At 37.8% G+C, this 20,113-nt stretch overlaps 1 protein-coding gene across 3 annotated transcripts in view; it reads left to right on the forward strand.

Annotated features, from left to right (window-relative positions):
• EFCAB5 (EF-hand calcium binding domain 5) overlaps window positions 1-20,113 on the forward strand; it is a 138,782-nt gene that overhangs the window by 75,415 nt on the left and 43,254 nt on the right. For all 3 annotated transcript variants that reach the window (XM_082371828.1, XM_082371829.1, XM_082371830.1), the window contains exons 9-10: window positions 1,588-1,743; window positions 19,949-20,048. In XM_082371828.1, coding sequence (XP_082227954.1) covers window positions 1,588-1,743; window positions 19,949-20,048 — 256 coding nt within the window. The remainder of the gene's footprint in view (window positions 1-1,587; window positions 1,744-19,948; window positions 20,049-20,113) is intronic.

Genomic DNA, 20,113 nt, shown 5'->3' on the forward strand with positions numbered 1-20,113 from the left:
TCAAGAAAAATGACAATTAGGTGGTTTAGGCAGTTAAGGAAATGAAGTATTTAGAAAAGCTCCTTTGCTGTGCTTTAAATTTTCCTCTTTTGATCTCTAAGCCAGTTGAATGATGGTTTATGATTCATTAGCATGGATTCAAGCCTAATATAGCTCTTACATAATACATCCTAAATTTGCCTATATGATATTAATGAGGAAGTGAAATATCGACTATAACCTTCATTTCAAAGATTATGTCAATGAAATATGCCAACAAAATGTTCCATTTCAAACAAACTGTATTAGCTGTTATTCTTTAATTGTAAGAAACAGAAACCAACCTGAGCTAACATAGCTGAAAATGCAATGTGCAGAAACCAAAGGCAGGAATTTGTTCTGGCTTCAGGAAGAGACTAGAATAGGGAGTTGGAGAACATCAAGACTCTTTTCTCTCTGCTTTTTGTTTCATCTGTCTCTGTGTACAGACTATTCTGCATCCTTAGTTCACATGGAGAAATCTGGCCTCCCAACAAATCTTAAGTTTACATTCACAGGTCCAGCCCCTCTCAGAGATCAGTTGGCCATTCCCCAGTCCTAATTCTCAATTCGCAGTATAGAGAATCTGAATGAGTTTGTTTAGGATAAGTATCCTCCCATGGCCCAATCATTTCTAGCTATGGAAGCAGGGTCATTCAGTACAAATTTGACTGCCACTGTGCTTGGGGCAGAGGAAGAAATCATTGACTTGTGAGGTAGGCTAACACTTAAAGAGGAGTCCACTCAGAAACTCTTCCAGTGGTTGATACACTGCTCTCTATCACAAGATACTTACAGTCAGATGTAGATCAAGATTGTAATGTTCCTGACCTATCAAATTAGCAGAAATGTGGAAAGCAATACACACTGATGATGAGGCTGAAGAGAAACAGCCACTCATACATTAGTTGTGGGAGTGCACAAGGGTACAAGCCTGATGTCAAAACCTACCAAAAATACAGATGCGTTTACCTTCTAAGCAAGCAATCCCACTTCTGGGAATCTATTCAACAGGGCTCAAGAGGAATAGCCCAAGAGCATAGGTGTTTTCAGATTCTAGACTTTCAAAAGATAAATCAAATCATGGACAAAGGATACTTTATTGCAAAATCAAAAGATAAAAAACCACCCACTCTCCCATCCCTTTACTCCAATAATTAAATGTAGCCAGTCTTGGAAAACACATGCTCTTATATCCCCTACATCAAAAGAAAAACTACATTCAATTTTTAGAGCTATTCATTTATAGGCCACATTTTATGACTGCTGCTATTTCATACTGTGAGGTTAAAACTGCTCCCGTATAAAACTGATGTGATCTAGAGGGAAATTGTTCCAAAAATATCTAGTCCCGCTTGTATATGGTGTTGGGGACTGTATTGATCACCTCTCTCTGCAGCATAGCCTTGTATAATGACACTAACATGAAAATACTTTATCTAAGTGACAAGCAAATGATATGGAAAAAATTGCAGTCAATAATTTCATGCACATCAACTGAATCCTTGGAAAAAATCCAAGTAAAGAACACAGTTTTAAATCAATCATTTATCCTCTTTTTCTCCACAGTTCATCTCTTCTCACACTGCAGGCTTTAAAAGTGAAATGTTTGAGGAGCTCCTTAAGCACCTTTGCCACTGTGCAGATGAATTCAGGGAGGTTATAAAAACTGACATGCGGAGACAGATGTTTGCTGAACTCTTCTTGCATTGTGACTGTGGGAAGGTAAGGTAAGACCCTTAAAGCAGTGCTTCTCAAACTATTTGTTATGAAGGACCCGTTTTTAGGTTGTTGTTGGTGGTGGTGATGTTTTTAATATCCAACCTGTTGTGGACTAGTAATGAAAATGGATTACTAGGAGGGAAAAAGGACATACAAAATACAATTCACGTTTTATTATCAGATTCAAATCTGATTTATTATCACTTTCTCAAGCTGCTATAACATTCTAGATGCTATTCTCAATTTCTACCTTTCTCACCACAGGTTACCTCTCGAGTGGCACTGTATTTCATGATTTATAACTTGTCCGTAAGTTTCTTTCCCATTCTTAAGAATGGGTTGCTTAGAATTGTTTTTGCTTACTCTCTTTGCTGGTGGCTTCCTATAGAAAAGAGCTGCTGGGAATAGAAAGCCTACCACATTTTATTCTGCTTCTTAAAAACAAGAAACATTTATATCAAAAAGTATTTCTAGAAATAGGATTCGGGAAGGCACTAGTGTGCCAGGATACCAAATGGATTTGCAAAAGTAGATACAAACTTTACTGAAATATATTTGTTTATGAACCTTATATTTATTTGTTTGTATCCCCATGTTCCTGAAAAGATTTAAGGAAGCTTATAAGAATAGATAAAATGCAACAAAATAACATAGATTAAAAGTAGGATGAAAGAAGAAAAAAATAAGAGGCAGGATACTAAGTGAAGCTGGGAACAAAGCCCAAAATGCATACCAGAATGACCTAAATATTTGCTCTGGTTGTCTACAGGTCTGAATCTAATCTTCCTAGTAGTGAATGTGAAAGGGAAACATGACGAAACACACTATTGACAATGCTTTTAAGATAAATATAAACTGGAGCTAAGAAGAAGTGCAGAAATTTGGGATAAAAAGTATAGTCAGGAGTTTCTTCTGAAAGTACCCATTAAAGGGGCCCTATGTGATGAAGTGAACATCTTTATGCTGGACTTATAATAAGTGAAAAAACGACTTTATTAGAACAGTTTCTTTTTTTTTTTTAATATATTTATTTATTTATTTATGGCTGCGTTGGGTCTTCGTTGCTGCATGCGGGCTTTCTCTAGTTGCAGTGAGTGGGGGCTACTCTTCGTTGCAGTGTGTAGGCTTCTCATTGCGGTGGCTTGTTGTGGAGCATGGGCTCTAGGCACATGGGCTTCAGTAGTTGTGGCACGAGGGCTCAGTAGTTGTGGCTTGCGGCTCTAGAGCGCAGGCTCAGTAGTTGTGGCACACAGGCTTAGGTGCTCCGCAGCATGTGGTATCTTCCCAGACCAGGGCTCGAACCTGTGTCCCCTGCATTGGCAGGTGGATTCTTAACCACTGCACCACCAGGGAAGCCTGGAACAGTTTCTTAAAACCACCTTACATGTAGGTAAATGATACCACACCTGACTGCAATTCAGAAAAAGCAGTTCTTAAAGGAGCCAATGCATTACAGTCTAGGTTCTCAGATACCTGCTAATTTGGCTTAAGTCAGGAATATATTTTATAAAATCTGAAATGTCTATGTGTCTTTCAGGCAATCCTTGAAAATTGTTTCTTTTAACAGAGCTAATAATAAATATTGGGTAACATGGGTCAAGATTTTACTCCCTGACAAATGCCTGGAGAACAACTATCCTCTGTTGGCCAATTTAATACCAACTCATGTGTAGTACAAAACATTACCTCACATAGTGGGATATCCCACACAGTGGGATAATATTTAGAAAAATAACTCAGGTTTGCTTATGCTTTTTGCTTTTCTTCCCATCATTCAAACAGTAGTTATGTGCTGATCTTTGAAGGAAGGTAGATACAGTCTAGAGTAAAGAAGTTAATTGAGTTTCTGAATATTTTCAATGAGGAGCTGAGACAAGAGTTCAAAATCCTCTACTTTCAATTGAAAATTCTGGGATCTTGAGAAAGAATGGAGAATCATAGAGTGAAGAAGAATGCAAAATATGACATCAAAGCACTTCTTCTGTCAGTGGGAAGTTGTGACCAGCTGATGGGAGAAGGAGGTTGGAGGGGATGTGACTACTGCTTAGGGGTTGCCTGGATCCCTAAGTCAGAGTTAATATCTGATATTACACTCTTATACCCCAACCAGGGTTGTGTGTTGAAGGCAACATTGTAGACACTTAGAAATTCCAAGTAGGTTGAGGAGAAATTTAAGAACACCAGGGCTTATGCATCATTTCCTGGGTGTAGCTCAGAGACTGCAAGCTTCATTGAGAAGTCCTGAATGCAACATGGCACTAAAGAGGAAGGTTAGCCACTACAGAAGGAGGGGTCTAGGTGGATGAGCCTGAGGGTAGTCCCACTCCTGTGGCTAGAGGAAAGATAATGAGTGTTCCTAAATACCTGTGTATAAAGGGGGTGGGTGTGCAGAGAAGATGACAGTAAAAGTTCTGGAAATACCCCCAGAAAGTGTCTAACACTTGAAGTTGGGACAAGGAGAACCATGGGCATTAACAAAAAACACCAAAAAAAAAAAAAAAGGCCCACTTCCAAATGATTCAGTGGGATGAACTCCATGTGGTCAGAATCAACAAGTACTACTGGCACTGAACTAATTGCCCCTTTATTTGATGGTAGGACACTATGTAAGCCCCCAAAGAAAAATGGGCAAAGGATATGAACATAGAATATGTAGAATCACTGCATACTCAACAGATGAGCAAAAACATTTTAAAATGACAATACCGAAAAATAAATAAATAAAACAAAATGATAATACCTATTGCTGGTAGGGATAGAGGAAAAGTATTTTCTCAAACATTCCTGGTGAAAATTTAATAGTATAGTATCTTTGTAAAGCAATCTGGATATACCTATTTAAATAAAAAATACACACATCCTTCAACCAAGTGATCCCATTCCTGAAATTTTTATCCCAAAGAAATAAAAGCACCAGTAGATAGAAAATACATGTACAAGGATGATTCCTATGGCACTGCTTACACATGAAAGAGAGAGAGAGGGAGAGATAAAGGGAATGTTTATCTGTAAGGAAATGTTTTTTAAATGATGGTACATCTACATCTTGGAATATCATGCAGCCTTTATACAAACTGAATAGATCTACACCAGCTGACTTGGAGGATTTTTATACATTATTAATGAGTGAAAAAAGTAAAAGATGGAGAAATGTATGTAATAAAATCCCATTTTTGTAAAGCAAACAAGGACATAAACCATATGGGTACATATACATAGGTACACATGTTTGTATATCTATAGCTACATGAGCCTAGAGAAATGTTTATAACAAGACACGTAGTTAACTGGAATGAGGCTCAGGATCCACCATTCAGAGTGGTCCTTAAAGGCAGAATGTCTCCTCTGAGATATTTATTCAGTTGAAGTTTTCAGAATTAGGTACAGCATTAAAAAAAAAAAGCAATACTAGTTCTTAGTCAGAGGATGCTATTAAAAATATATATTGGGGCTTCCCTGGTAGCACAGTGGTTAAGAATCTGCCTGCCAATTCAGGGGACACTGGTTCGAACCCTGGTCTGGGAAGATCCCACATGCTGCAGAGCAACTAAGCCCGTGTGCCACAACTACTGAGCCTGTGCTCCAGAGCCCGTGAGCCACAACTACTGAAACTAGTGAGCCACAACTACTGAAGTCCACGCACCTAGAGCCCGTGCTTCGCAACAAGAGAAGCCACCGCAATGAGAAGCCCGCGCGCAGCAATTAAGACCCAATGCAGCCAATAATAGATAAATTAATTTTAAAAATACATATATATATATTTTATATATATATATACATATATATATATATATATGTATATATATATGGAGCCATGCTTTGTTGAGTGAGGAGCAATGATCTTTTAAGTGTTAACCAGGATCTTGAATCCACAGTGCCATCCACTAGCTTCTTGTTTCAACCAGCCATGTTCCAAATTGAACCCCTAGAGATAAAAAATATATATATATGTGAAATTAAGACTTTACTACATAAGATTAGCATGAAATTAGACACTGAAGAAGAAAATATTAGTAAACATAAGGACATAGCAATAGAAACTATCCAAACCGAAGCAGAAAGAGAGAGAAAAAGAAAATGCCTGAGTGGTTATAAAAGACTTTTCTCCTCATTTAAAATGTTATTTAAATGATCATTTACTCTTTGAAGCAAAACTAATAATGTATTGTGAAGTTTATAATATATGTAGAAGTGAAATGTATGACAACAATAGCAAAAATAATGGATGGGAGAAAATAGAAATAAGTTTCTTACATTAGGCATAAAGTATATAATATTATTTGAAAGTAGACTGTGATAAGATAAAGATGCATAATGTTAAATTTTATAGCAATTACTAGAAAAAAGAGAGGCATAGCTATTAAACCAATTGTGGCAATAACATGGAATATTAAAATATAATCAAAAGAAGGCAGGAACGGGACTTCCCTGGTGGTGCAGTGGTTAAGAATTTGCCTGCCAATGCAGGAGACACGGGTTCGAGCCCTGGTCCGGGAAGATCCCACGTGCCATGGAGCAACTAAGCCTGTGTGCCACAACTATTGAGCCTGAAAGCCAAAATTACTGAGGCTGTGTGCCAGAACTACTAAAGCCCGCACGCCTAGAGCCCCTGCTCTGCCACCGCAACAAGAAGCCCGTGCACCACAACGAAGAGTAGCCCCCGCTCTCCTCAACTAGAGAAAGCCCACGCGCAGCAACGAAGACCCAACACAGCCAAAAATAAATAAATAAATAAATTTATTTTTAAAAAAGGCAGTAAAAGAAGCAAAAAAAATAAGGAGGAGAGAAAGAGGAAGAGGAAGAAGGAGAAGGAGGGGGAGGAGGAGGAGAAGAAGAAGGGGAAGGAGAAGAAGAAGGAGAAGGAGAAGGAGAAGAAGAAGAAGAAAGAAGGAAGAAGAAATGGGACAAAAACAAACGAAAACCCAGGTAGCAAGATGGTCTATTTAAAGCTAACCATAGTGATAATTATTTAAATGAATATGGGCTAAACACACCAGTCTAAAGACAGAGATTGTCAGGCTGGATAAGACCAATATAAAGATACAAATAGTTTAAAAGTAAAGGTATGGAAAAAGATATATCTTTTGGCTACATTAGTATAAGACAAAGGAGCCTTCAGAACAGGAGTATTACCAAGGATTAAGAGGGCTATAGTATAATGATAAAGGGGTCAATTTGATAAGAAGACATAATAATTCTAATTGTCTATACACCTAATAGAGTTTCAAGCAAAAAATGACAGAACTGCAATTACAATTGGAGAATTAAACACTACTTTCTTAGCAGTTGATAGAACAAATAGACAGAAAATCAGCGAGGATACAAAATACTTCAAAAATGCTGTCAACCAACTTGACTTTGAGTGTTATAGAACATTTCAACTCAACAACTGCAGAAAAACATACTTTTCAATTGCACTTGAAACATTCACAAAGATGATCACATGCTATACCATGAAACAGATCTCGATAAATTTAAAAGAATTGAAATCACACTGTGTACGCTCTTTGACTACAGCAGAATTAAGTTAGAAATCAATAACAGAAAGATAGTTGGAAAATCCCCAAATATTTAGAAACACTTCTAAATAACCCATGAGGAAAAAAAAAAAATCACAGGAGAAATTAGGAAATATTTGAAACTGATAACTAAAACACAATGTAATAAAATTAGAGAAATGCCACTAAAGAAGTGCTTAGAAATTTATAGCTTTGAGTGCTTATATAAGAAAATAAGATCAGTCTAAAATAAACAAATGGGACCTAATTAAACTTAAAGCTTTTGCACAGCAAAGGAAACCATAAACAAGACAAAAAGACAACCCTCAGAATGTGAGAAAATATTTGCAAACAAAGCAACGGACAAAGAATTAATCTCCAAACTGTTCATGCAGCTCAATATCAAAAAAACAACAACCCAGGGCTTCCGTGGTGGCACAGTGGTTGAGAATCTGCCTGCCAATGAAGGGTACACGGGTTCAAGCCCTGGTCCGGGAAGGTCCCACATGCCACGGAGCAACTAGGCCCGTGAGCCACAATTACTGAGCCTGCGCATCTGGAGCCTGTTCTCCGCAACAAGAGAGGCCGCGATAGTGAGAGGCCCGCGCACCGCGATGAAGAGTGGCCCCCGCTTGCCACAACTAGAGAAAGCCCTCGCACAGAAACAAAGACCCAACACAACCAAAAATAAATAAATAAATAATTTTTAAAAAACAAAAAAACAAAAACAACAAGCCAATCAAAAAGTGGGCGGAAGGGACTTCCCTGGAGGCACAGTGGTTAAGAATCCGCCTGCCAGTGAGAGGACAGGGGTTCAATCCCTGGTCCGAGAAGATCCCACATGCCTCGGAGCAACTAAGCCAGTGTGCAACAGCTACTGAGCCTGCGCTCTAGAGCCCGCGAGCCACAACTACTGAGCCCATGTGCCATAACTACTGAAGCCCGCGTGCCTAGAGCCCATGCTCTGCAACAAGAGAAGCCACTGCAATGAGAAGCCCACGCACTGTGTGGAAGAGTAGCCCCCGTTGCCCCAACTAGAGAAAGCCCGCACGCAGCAACGAAGACCCAACACAGCCAAAAATAAATAAATAAATAAATAAATAAATGGGCAGAAGACCTAAATAGACATTTCTCCAAAGAAGACATACACGTGGCCAAGAGGCATATGAAAAGATGCTCAACATCACTAATTATTAGAGATTTGCAAATCAAAACTACAATGAGGTATCATCTCACACCAGTCAGAATGGCCATCATCAAAAGATCTACAAACAGGGTTTCCCTGGTGGCACAGTGGTTAAGAATCCACCTGCCAATGCAGGGGACACAGGTTTGAGCCCTGGTCTAGGAAGATCCCACATGCTGCAGAGCAACTAAGCCCATGCGCCACAGCTACTGAGCCTGCACTCTAGAGCCCACGAGCCACAACTACTGAGCGCACACACCACGACTACTGAAGCCCACGCGCCTAGAGCCTGTGCTCTGCAACAAGAGAAGCCACCGCAATGAGAAGCCTGCACACCACAACAAAGAGTAGCCCCCCCTTGCCACAACTAGGGAAAGCCGGCACGCAGCAGTGAAGACCCAACGCAGCCAAATAAATAAATAAATAAAAATAAAATAAATTAAAAATAATCTACAAACAATAAATGCTGGAGAGGGAGTGAAGAAAAGGGAACCCGCTTACACTGTTGGTGGGAATGTAAATTGATACAGCCACTATGGAGAACAGTATGGAGGTTCCTTAAAAAACTAAAAATAGAACTACCATATGACCCAGCAATCCCACGACTGGGCATATACCCTGAGAAAACCATAATTCAAAAAAGACACATGTACCCCATTGTTCATTGCAGTACTATTTACAATAGACAGGTCATGGAAACACCTAAATGTCCATCAGCAGAGGAATGTATAAAGAAGATGTGGTACATATATACAATGGAATATTACTCACCCATAAAAAGGAACGAAATTGGGTCATTTATAGATGGACCTAGAGTCTTTCATACAGAGTGAAGTATGTCAGAAAGAGAAGAACAAATATCGTATATTAGTACATATATGTGGAACCTAGAAAAATAGTACAGTTGAACCTATTTCCAGGGCAGCAATAGAGACGCAGATGTAGAGAATGGACATGTAGACACAGTCAGGGAGGGGAGGGTGCAATGAACTTGGAGATTAGATTTGACATAAATACACTACTATGTGTAAAATAGATAGCTAGTGGGAACCTGCGGTGTAGCACAGGGAGCTCAGCTCGGTGCTCTGTGATGACCTAGATGGGTGGAGTGGGTGGGGGTGGGAGGTCCAAGAGGGAGGGGATATATGTATACATAAAGCTGATTCACTTCCTTGTACAGCAGAAACTAACACAACATTGTAAAGCAATTATACTCCAATTAAAAAAATAAAATTAAAAAAACAAGAGCAGTCTAAAATCAGTGATCTAAGCTTCCATCTTATAAAGCTAGAAAAAGAAAAGCAAAACCCAATAAAGGCAAAGTCAATAAAAAGGAAGAAATGATACAGAAATCGGCAAAAATCAATGAAATAAAAAACAAAATACAATTGTGAAAATCAAAACAAAAGCTGGCTCTTTGAAAAGATTAATATAATTGATAAACCTCTAGGTAGAGTGATCAAAGAAAAAAGAGAAGAAACAAATTACTGATATCAGGAAAGAAAGAGCACTACAGAGCCCACAGACATTAAAAAGACAATGGGGGGGGGACTTTCCTGGCAGTCCAGTGGTTAAGATTCCACCCTTCCAGGGCTTCCCTGGTGGTCCAATGGTAAAGAATCCGCCTTCCAATGCAGGGGATGCGGGTTCAATCCCTGGTATTCGGGGAGCTGGGATCCCACATGCCACGGGGCAAGTAAGCCCGCGCCACAACTACTGAGCTTGCGTGCCTCAACGAGAGAGCCCATGTGCTGGAAACTACAGAGCCCACGCGCTCTGGAGTCCATGCACCACAACTAGGGAGAGAAAACCTGCATGCCACAATTAGAAGACCCTGCGCCACAACTAGAGAGAAGCCCGCATGCGGCAAAGATCCCGCGTGCCTCAACTAAGACTGGACGCAGCCAACAAAAAAAGGAAGGAAAGGAGGGAGGGAGAAAGGAAGGAAGGAAGGCAGGGAAGGAGGGAGGAAGGAAGGAAGGGAGAGAGGAAGGAAGGAAGGAAGGAAGGAAGGAAAGGAAGGAAGGAAGGAAGAAAATAAATAAGAAGACTCCGCCCTTCCACTGCAGGAGGTATGGATTCAGTCCCTGGTCGGAGAACTAATATCTCTCATGCTGTGTGGCATGGCCCAAAAATATTTTTTAAAAAAAAGTTTTTTTAATAAAATAAAAAATAAAAAGACAATGAGGGAACATTATGAACAACTTTATGCCAATAAATTTGCCACTTAGATCGAGTGGACAAATTCTCTGGAAGACACAAATTACCAAGTCTGACTCAAAAGGAAATAGAAAACCTAGATACTCTCATATGTATAAAGAAATTAATGTCATTAAAAACCTTTCCACAAACAAAACTCCAGGCCAAGACGGCTTTACTGCTGAATCCTAGCAAACATTTAAGGAAGGAATAATTCCAGACCCACACAAAGTCTTCCAGAAAATAGAAGCGAGAACATTTTCCAACTCATTTTATGTGACCATCATTATTCTGATATAAAAGCCAGACGAAACTATCTCAAGAAAAAAAAAAAAAAACCTGTAGGCTAATATCTTCCATGAACCAGATACAAAAATCTTTAAGTTAATTTTAGCAAATTAGCTCAGCAATATATTATAAAGGTAATATATTAAGATCAAGTGGAGTGTAATCCAGGGATGTAAGATTGGTTTAATATTCAAAATTCCTTCAAGGCAATTAACCATATTAAGAGACTAAAAAAAGAAAAACTATATGGCCATCTGACAAAATTCAACACACATTCATGATTTTTTTTAAAAACCTCTCATCAAACTAGAAATAGAATTTTTTTCAAAATGATAAGGAGCATCTATGGAAAGCCTACAGTTATACTTAATGGTGAAAAAATTAATGATTTCTTCCTTATATCAGGGACAAGGCAAGGATGTCCACCCTCACCCCTTTTATTTAACATTGTAGTGGAGGTACTAGCCAGTGAAGTAGGCATGAAAAGAAAAAGAAATCCTCTTTAGTGAAGATTACATGATCTTCTATGTAGAAAATCCTAAGGAATATAAAAATTGAATTCACTAGAACATATACATGAATTTAGTAAGGCTTCAGGACGTAAGGTCAATACATACAGATCAATTGTATGTCTATATACTAGCAATGAGCAATTGGAAAATGAAAATTTTAAATACCTAAATCACATACATGAAATACAGATAAATTAAACAAAGTATATACAATACCCATAGACTGAAAACTACCGAACATTACTGAGAGAAATAAAAAACCTAATTCATTGAAGAGACCAGTCCTCATTTCTCTCAGAGACCATACTCATGAATCAAAAGACTCACTATGTTTAGTCAGTTCCCAAATTGATCTATAAATTCAACACAATTCTGATCCAAATCCTAGTAAGCTTAATTATAGAAATTGACAAGACTGATTTTAAAACGTTCATGAATTTCAAAGGATGCAGAGTAGCCAAAATAATTTTGAAAAAGAACAAAGTTGGAAAATTTACACTAGCTGATTTAAGGATTTAATATATATCTACAGAAATCAAAACAGCACGGTATTGGCGTGAGAATAGACAAATAGATCAGTGGAACCAAATAGTAAGAAATGTAACCACATGTACATGGTCAGTTGATTTTCAACAGAGGTTCCTAGGATAATCTTTTCAACACATGGTGCTGGAAAAACTGGCTACCGACTTTGGGGTGGGGGGGCGAGTTGTACTCCAAGCTTTACCTCACACCAAACATAAAAATAAGCTTGAAATTGCCTTTAGACCTAAATGTTTAAGGTAAAATCACAAACTTCCAGAAGAGAACCTTAAAGGAATATTTGATAAAATGGACTTCACCAAATTTAAAATTCTGTTCTCTGAAAGACACTATTGAGGAAATGAAAAGACAGCTATAGACTGGGATAAAATATTTGCAATAGATTTAATGACAAAAGTTGTGTGTCCAGAGTGTATAGAGGACTCCTACAACTTAATGAAACAATCTAATCAAAATGCCATGGGTTTTTTTTTTTTAACTTTCAGGAAAGAAGATATATGTATGTCCAGTAAGCACATGCAGATATGTTCAATGTCAATAGTCATAGAGAAATGCAAATTAAAACCACTATGAGATAAAAATTACACCCACTAGAGTAGCTAAAATTAAAAGGCCTGACAATACCAAGTGTTGGTAAAGATGTAGAGCAACCAGAATTCTCATACATTGCTGATAGAAATGGAACAACCACTTTGGAAAACAGTTTGGTGGTTTCTTTCTTTTTTTTTTTTGGCCACACCGCACAGCTTGCAGGATTTTAGTTCCCCAACGAGGGATTGAACCCGTGCCCTGGGCAGTGAAAGCACGGAGTCCTAACCATTGGACTGCCAGGGAATTCCCAGTTTGGTGGTTTCTTAAAAAGTTAAACATATACTTACCATATGACCCATCAACCAGCAATTCCACTCCGAGATATTTACCTAGGAGAAATAAAATGGAATGAGAGAAATCTGAACATATGTATACCCAAAGACTTATATTTAATGTTCTTAACAGCCTCATTCGTAACAGCTCGAAACTGGAAACAACCCAGATGTCCATAACTTGTGGATAAACACACGGTAGTATAGCCACACAGTGGAATTACTACTCATCAATGAAAGAGAATGAACTACTGATATATATAATAACGTTGAGGAATTTTAAAAATATTATGCTAAGTGAAAGAAGGCAGTCACAGAAGAGAACACACTACATGATTTAATTATATGAAAATCTAAAACACAGAAAACTAATCTACAACAGTAGAAAGCAGATTGGTAGTTTTCTGGGGCCATGAGTAGAGGGGACTGATTGCAAAGTGGCACAAGAGAACTTTTGGTTTCATGAAAATGTTCTTTCTCTTCATTGTGGTGGTAGTTACTTGGGTATATACACTATCAAAACTCATTAAACTGTACACTGTTTTTAAAGATTTTTTTGACGTGGACCGTTTTAAAAGTCTTTATTGAATTTGTTACATTATTGCTTCTGTTCTGTATTTTGGTTTTTTGGCCGTGAGGCATGTGGGACCTTGCTCCCCGACCAGGGATCCAATCTGCATCCCCTGCATTGGAAGGCGAAGTCTTAACCACTGGACCGCCAGGGAAGTCCCTGAACTGTACACTTTAAATTGATGCATTTTCCTGGATGTAAATTATGCTTCATTGAAATTGACCAAAAAATCCAAAAAGTGTTCATAATAGTCAAAAACTAAAAACAATACAAATGTACATCAACAATAAAATGATTAAATAAATTTTCATATATATATTCATACAGTAGAATATTGTGTAGCAATGAAACAAGAATTACAGTCAAATGAAACATGAATAACATTCACAGATAAAATGTTGAACAAAGAAAGACACAAAAGGTCATATAACTCCGATTATATGAAATTCAATAACAGATAAACTAATCTATAGTGATAAATATCAGAATAATAACTACCTTTGGGAGAATTATTGACTAACAGAAACCATGAAGGAGCCTTCTAGTGATGATAAAAATGTTCTATATCTTTATCTGAGTAATGTTTACACAGTAGATAGGTAAACATTTATTGTGCTAAACACTTAAGATGTATACCCTTTATTGCATACTTATTATTCCTCAATGAAAAAAATTTTAAATGATCACTTATGGTTGCTTGGGATGAAGTTCCTTGGGCTTTAAGAGACCAAGTGGCTGCTGCATTTTATCATAATTGTAATAGTGCTGACTACAAGGGCTGTCGGTGGTTGAGCTTCATCTCACTGCATTGGAGAGGTTATAGAAAGTAAAAGACAAGCTCAGGGCTTTAAATGCTCGGCTCAAGTTTCAGTCACAAAAGAAAATGTCCATGATGACTCTAAAGGAATCTCTATTTCTTGTAGCTTCAGAGCAGATATAGGTTAAAAAAAAATCAGCCCCCAAGTTTAATGGGACAGAATGAAAACATAAGCCAAATTCATAAGTCTCTCGTGTGAAAGTCAGCACATTGCTTGGAAAATAGAGGGATCCTGAGACTTGGAATGGTTACATTTGGATGGAAGCTGAGACTTGTGCTACGAACCTCCCTAAAGACTCCCTTGGCAGCAAAATCAATCCCTTCTCTCCTTTTTTTGAGAATATAAGCTTTTCTTTCCTTACAGAACCTATAACTTCACTTGGGGCAATTAGCTATTTTCCTTAAGGCCCACCTGTGTATCATCCATTGCCTTTAGACCCAAAAGTCAGATCTCAGCATGCCTCACGAGGACTAGTCAAATCTGTAGAGAAAGGTGATTGTTAGTATTCCAGGAGAATAGCAAGTTTTTGCTAATTCATAGCAGCAGAAACTTGGGGAACATGTGTGGGAATTGATTATAAAAAATTTTTTTTGGCCACGTCACGTGGCATGTGGGATCTTGGTTCCCAACCAGGGATCAAACCTGTGCCCCCTGCAGTGGAAGGTAAAGTCCTAACCACTGGACCGCCAGAGAATTCCTGATTATAAAACTTTTAGACTTAGGAGGATGGATATAACTTTGGATTAGCCCAGATTTATCAATATCATTATACTTAGAAGATTTGCTAAGCAGTAATATTTTTAGTATCTTGGAAATGGTTTTAACAGTTTTCTTGGTAGATTAACTATAACCTTGACTCAAATACAGCCTACATTCAATGAGATTGAGATGCCAGAGCCTTCATGGCATGCTATAAAGGAATAAATCCAAAGGCTTGTAAAATTGACGTAGTTGATTTCTTATAGGTAGCCTACCCATATTCACCTTCATCCTATTCCCCAAGAGTGCCCAGATGACAATCCCTGAGAAATCCATTAATGACAGGAGCACTAACATCCCTAAAAAGCTCCTTGGTAGCTGTCCTCTGTAGGTTGGGAATGATGGTAGGAGTTAGTGGCATTGAAATGAGCTTTCTGGTTTCAAGGAACTGATGGGATTCCTAGAAGACAAGTGGCATTTAACTGCCAGAGATAGAGTCTACTGGTCAAAGTTAATATCATAGATAAATGGTATTTTGACTTAATGTCCAAGGTTAAAGGCCATATTATAATAGGCCTTATTTGTCTAGGACTCATACTGTGGTTTTTTACCTAGTTCCTGAACATATGATTGGAATTACCATAATGAACAGCAGAAATTAAAGTGGCCATATGAATGTTTTGACTCATGGATTTTCTGTAGTGATCATGATTTTCTTAGGAATTACATAGGTAGGATATCTACTAAATTATTACTAGAACTATTTACAGAAAAGCTCTAACTATGGGGCCAGAAACATGAGCTGAGACACCACAATGGAGAGTTTTGTCTTCTTATCCAGTTCCCAGACAAGCAGTTGATACACCCAGAAGGCTTTGGTTGAAGTGGAGGCTGGCTCTCTTGAGGAAGAATTCTACATGACTGCTACAAGCATATACTGTAGATTTTACTTCAAGCCTTCCTCAAAGGACATGTAGCCCTTTACTAGGGTGAATATGCATTGGAAAGAGGGAAATATTCCACCAGACTTTCAGAGATTACCAGACTCCAAGTTAACACTAATCCCTGGTATCCCAAAGTGCCCCAGTGGACCACTGGTTAAAGTTAGGGCTTATGGATGTCAGGTGATAAATGCTGTTTTGGTCCAAGGTTATATCATAGACCCAGTTAATCTGCGGGACCTAGCTATATTTATTTCTGGTTCTTGAATGTACAACTGGAATAGACATGTAGAGCAACTAGCAGAATTCTTACAAATTAGGGGCTGAAGGCTATCATGGTGAACTTTCTCTGCCTGCCAAAATGGTAAAAAACAAACGGATAACAAAAACAAATTAAAAAAGAAACACAATTCCACAGAGATTAGGTATGAAAATATATTAGTGATATGAAGGATTCAGAAAATAACATTCTTATTACATTCTTATCTAGTTCTTCTGTTTTGCCTATGCAGAAGGTAGGTAGATCTTGAAGAATATTTGTAGATTACACTAACACCATTTGCAGCTGCTATTCAAGATGTGGAACCTTTTTTTTTTAACATCTTTATTAGAGTATAATTGCTTTACAATGGTGTGTTAGTTTCTGCTTTATAACAAAGTGAATCAGTTATACATATACATATGTTCCCATATCTCTTCCCTCTTGCATCTCCCTCCCTCCCGCCCTCCCTATCCCACACCTCTAGGTGGTCGGTCACAAAGCACAGAGCTGATCTCCCTGTGCTATGCGGTTGCTTCCCACTAGCTATCTATTTTACATTTGGTAGTGTATATATGTCCATGCCACTCTCTCTCTTTGTCACATCTTACCCTTCCCCCTCCCCATATCCTCAAGTCCATCCTCTAGTAGGTCTGTGTCTTTATTCCCGTCTTGCCACTAGGTTCTTCATGACCTTTTTTTTTTTTTCTTAGATTCCATGTATATGTGTGCTAACACATATATATGGAATCCAAGATGTGGAACATTTATTGGACCAAACTGACACAGATCCATCATTCACGACAGCTGATCTGGCAACTACTATTTTCTCTAGAGCAGTTTGCAAGGACCAACAAAAGAAGCTTGATTTCACCTGTTAGGAACAGCAGTATCCTTTCACTGCCTTGGCATAGGGCTAAGGCAGCTCTTTTTCTTTCTATCATAATTTAGTATGCAGAGACATTGACTGTGTTGACATAACATAGAACATCATACAGGTTCACCACCTTGATGATTTCCACTGTGGTGATTGGACTGGATGAGCTGGAAGAAGCATTAGATGCCTTGGTAAGCTCCATGTGTGTCAGAGGGTGGAAGATAAAAACCATAAAAATTCAGTGTTTTCTACGTTGGTAAAATTTTTAGCTTCTAGTAGTTGGTAGCATGACAGGATATCTGTTTCAAATATGAGGCAAATTGCTATATCCTGTGCCACCTACCACTAAGAAAGAAGCATAATACTTATTGGACCTTTTTACATTTTAGGAACAACCTTTACCACATTTGTATCAATCTGTGCTGCTCTTTTGTGTTAACTGAGCCATCAGCTGGCAAAGGGGGTCCCAGAGCAAGAAAAGGTCTTGTAGGCTTTCTAGGCTGCATTACAAAGCCTCTTCTTTATCTTGTGCCTTATCGCCTAGAAGATCCTACAGTATTTGAAATGAACAGGGCAAATTAGAAAGCTATCGCAAGTTGCAATAGTAGAATCACAATGTAGATCCCTCAAGTTTTGGAGCAAAACCATGCCTTCTACCAAAGTTAACTATTCTCCTTTGAGAAACAGCTCATGTGTATGTTTATACTGTGATAATTCATAAAACCATGCACTTATTATTTGTGTACTTTTCTGTACGTTATTTTTCAAAGCTTTAGTTTTTAAAAATTGTATGGAAAAATGAAGGTCCAAATATAGCAAAAACAGTTCTAAAAAGAAGAACAAGTTGGGGAGAATTTTCCTGATTTACAAAAATAAAGTTATATTAACAGAATATTGAACCTGGCATCAGACCCATGAGAATGTGGGAATTTAGTGTATAACATGGATGTAAACTAGTGGGAAGGGACTAATCAATAAACGATATTGGGATGATTGGCTTCCATATTGGAAAAAAAATAAAATTAGATTTCAGTCTCCTTAATGAGGAAAAATAAGTTCCATCTGATCAGAGACCTAGATGTGGAAAACAAAATTTTTAAAGCTTTAGAAGCAGATATAGAGCATACCTTTTTTTTTTTTTTTTAGCATTATTCTTTTTTTTTTTTAATAACATTGGCGATGTTTTTATTTATTTATTTATTTATTTATGGCTGTGTTGGGTCTTCGTTTTTGTGCGAGGGCTTTCTCTACTTGCGGCAAGTGGGGGCCACTCTTCATCGCGGTGCGCGGGCCTCTCACCATCGCGGCCTCTCTTGTTGGGGAGCACAGGCTCCAGACACGCAGGCTCAGTAATTGTGGCTCACGGGCCTAGTTGCTCTGCGGCACGTGGGATCTTCCCAGACCAGAGCTCGAACCCGTGTCCCCTTCATTGGCAGGCAGATTCTCAACCACTGTGCCACCAGGGAAGCCCTAGAGCATGCCTTTTGACCTCAGTATAGGTAATACTTCCTAAAGAATACAGCAAGTAAGCACAAACCATAGAGGAAATGATTGATGCATTTGACTACTTCAAAATTTAGAACATTGATATGGCTAAACTCACCAAAAGTTAAGTTAATAAGAGATTAACTGATAACTGATAAGAGATAAACTGAGAAAGACTATTTGCTATATAGATAACAGAATAATCATTATCAAAAATTTATAAGTTAATAAGAAACAGACTACTCATGCCAACTGAAAAAATGGGAAAGGACAAGAAAAAGCCATTCACTGGGGGGCTTCCCTGGCGGTCCAGTGGTTAAGACTTTCCCTTCCAATGCAGGAGGTGCGGGTTCAATCACTGGTCAGGGAGCTAAGATCCCACATGCCTCGTGGCCAAAAAAACAAAACATAAAACAGAAGCAAGACTGTAACAAAATCAATAAAGACTTTAAAAATGGTCCACATCAAAAAAATCTTAAAAAAAAAAAAGCCATTCATTGATCAGGAAACCCAAGTACATAATAAACATATGAAAATATAATATATTTAATCTCACTAATAATCAGGGAAATGCAAATTAAAATAATTAGATACCATTTTTTATCCATCAGATTATAAACTCTAACAATATCAAATATTGGCATGGATATGGAGAAATTATATCCTCATTCAGTGCTGGTGAGAATGTAAATTGGTATAGGTGTTTTGTAGAGCTATTTGGCAATAACTACTAAAGTTGAAAATGCACATTATACACAATCTGTTAATTATACTTCTGTTTATTTACCCTAAGGAAATGTTTACATATGTATACAAAGAGATGTATATAAGCATATCTACTGCAACATTATTTTGGTATCAAAATACTGGAAATAATCTAAATGCTCATCCACAGAGGGGTGTTTTTAAAAATTAAGATGTTTTCATATTATAGAATACCATACATCAATTAAAGAAATAAAATATATTTCCTTAAATACATGAATCAGATCTCAATGTTGAGTAAATAAAAGCAAGGGAACGTGTTATTATATCAGTATTTAAAGTACATACATAAAATGTTAACAAACATAATTTCTGAGTGTTGGGAACACAAGTGTCAGTTTTATCATTTTCTATATTTTTCTCTAATTGAAATTTTTCCTAAAATAAAAACAATGCAAATAAAGAACAAGTAGGGAGCAATTAATTGTTCCGAATGTCATACTCAGGTCAGATTAGATAAGAACTGAACATCATGTATTGGTTTTAGCAGTTAAGTAACAACAAATATTTATGCGGCTACTAAGTGTCACAGAAAGGAGAAGTAGAGTGCAAGCTTAAAGGCAAGATATAACTTTCCTGATTTTGACTCTGCAGCTTTTACTTACGTGATTACGGTGCTGGTGGTAATGATAAAATCTTCAGTATTCCATCTACATAAAAATTTCAAATCTCCTGTAACAACTAATTGCCAACTTTCTGCTTAGGTAGGGTTTTTGGATCGGCAGAGGACATTGGCTTTACTGGAAACATTCTATGACCAAAGTTCAAAAGTGCTCAGAGGTTTACTCCGAAACCCAAGACAATGTAAGTGCCACCCAGAGGGAGCATGCTCAAGCTGGAGTGATGCAGTACACCGAAATGATAATACA

Source organism: Balaenoptera borealis (assembly GCF_965194805.1).
Source record: "Balaenoptera borealis genome assembly, chromosome: 20".
NCBI classification, from domain to species: Eukaryota; Metazoa; Chordata; class Mammalia; order Artiodactyla; family Balaenopteridae; genus Balaenoptera; species Balaenoptera borealis.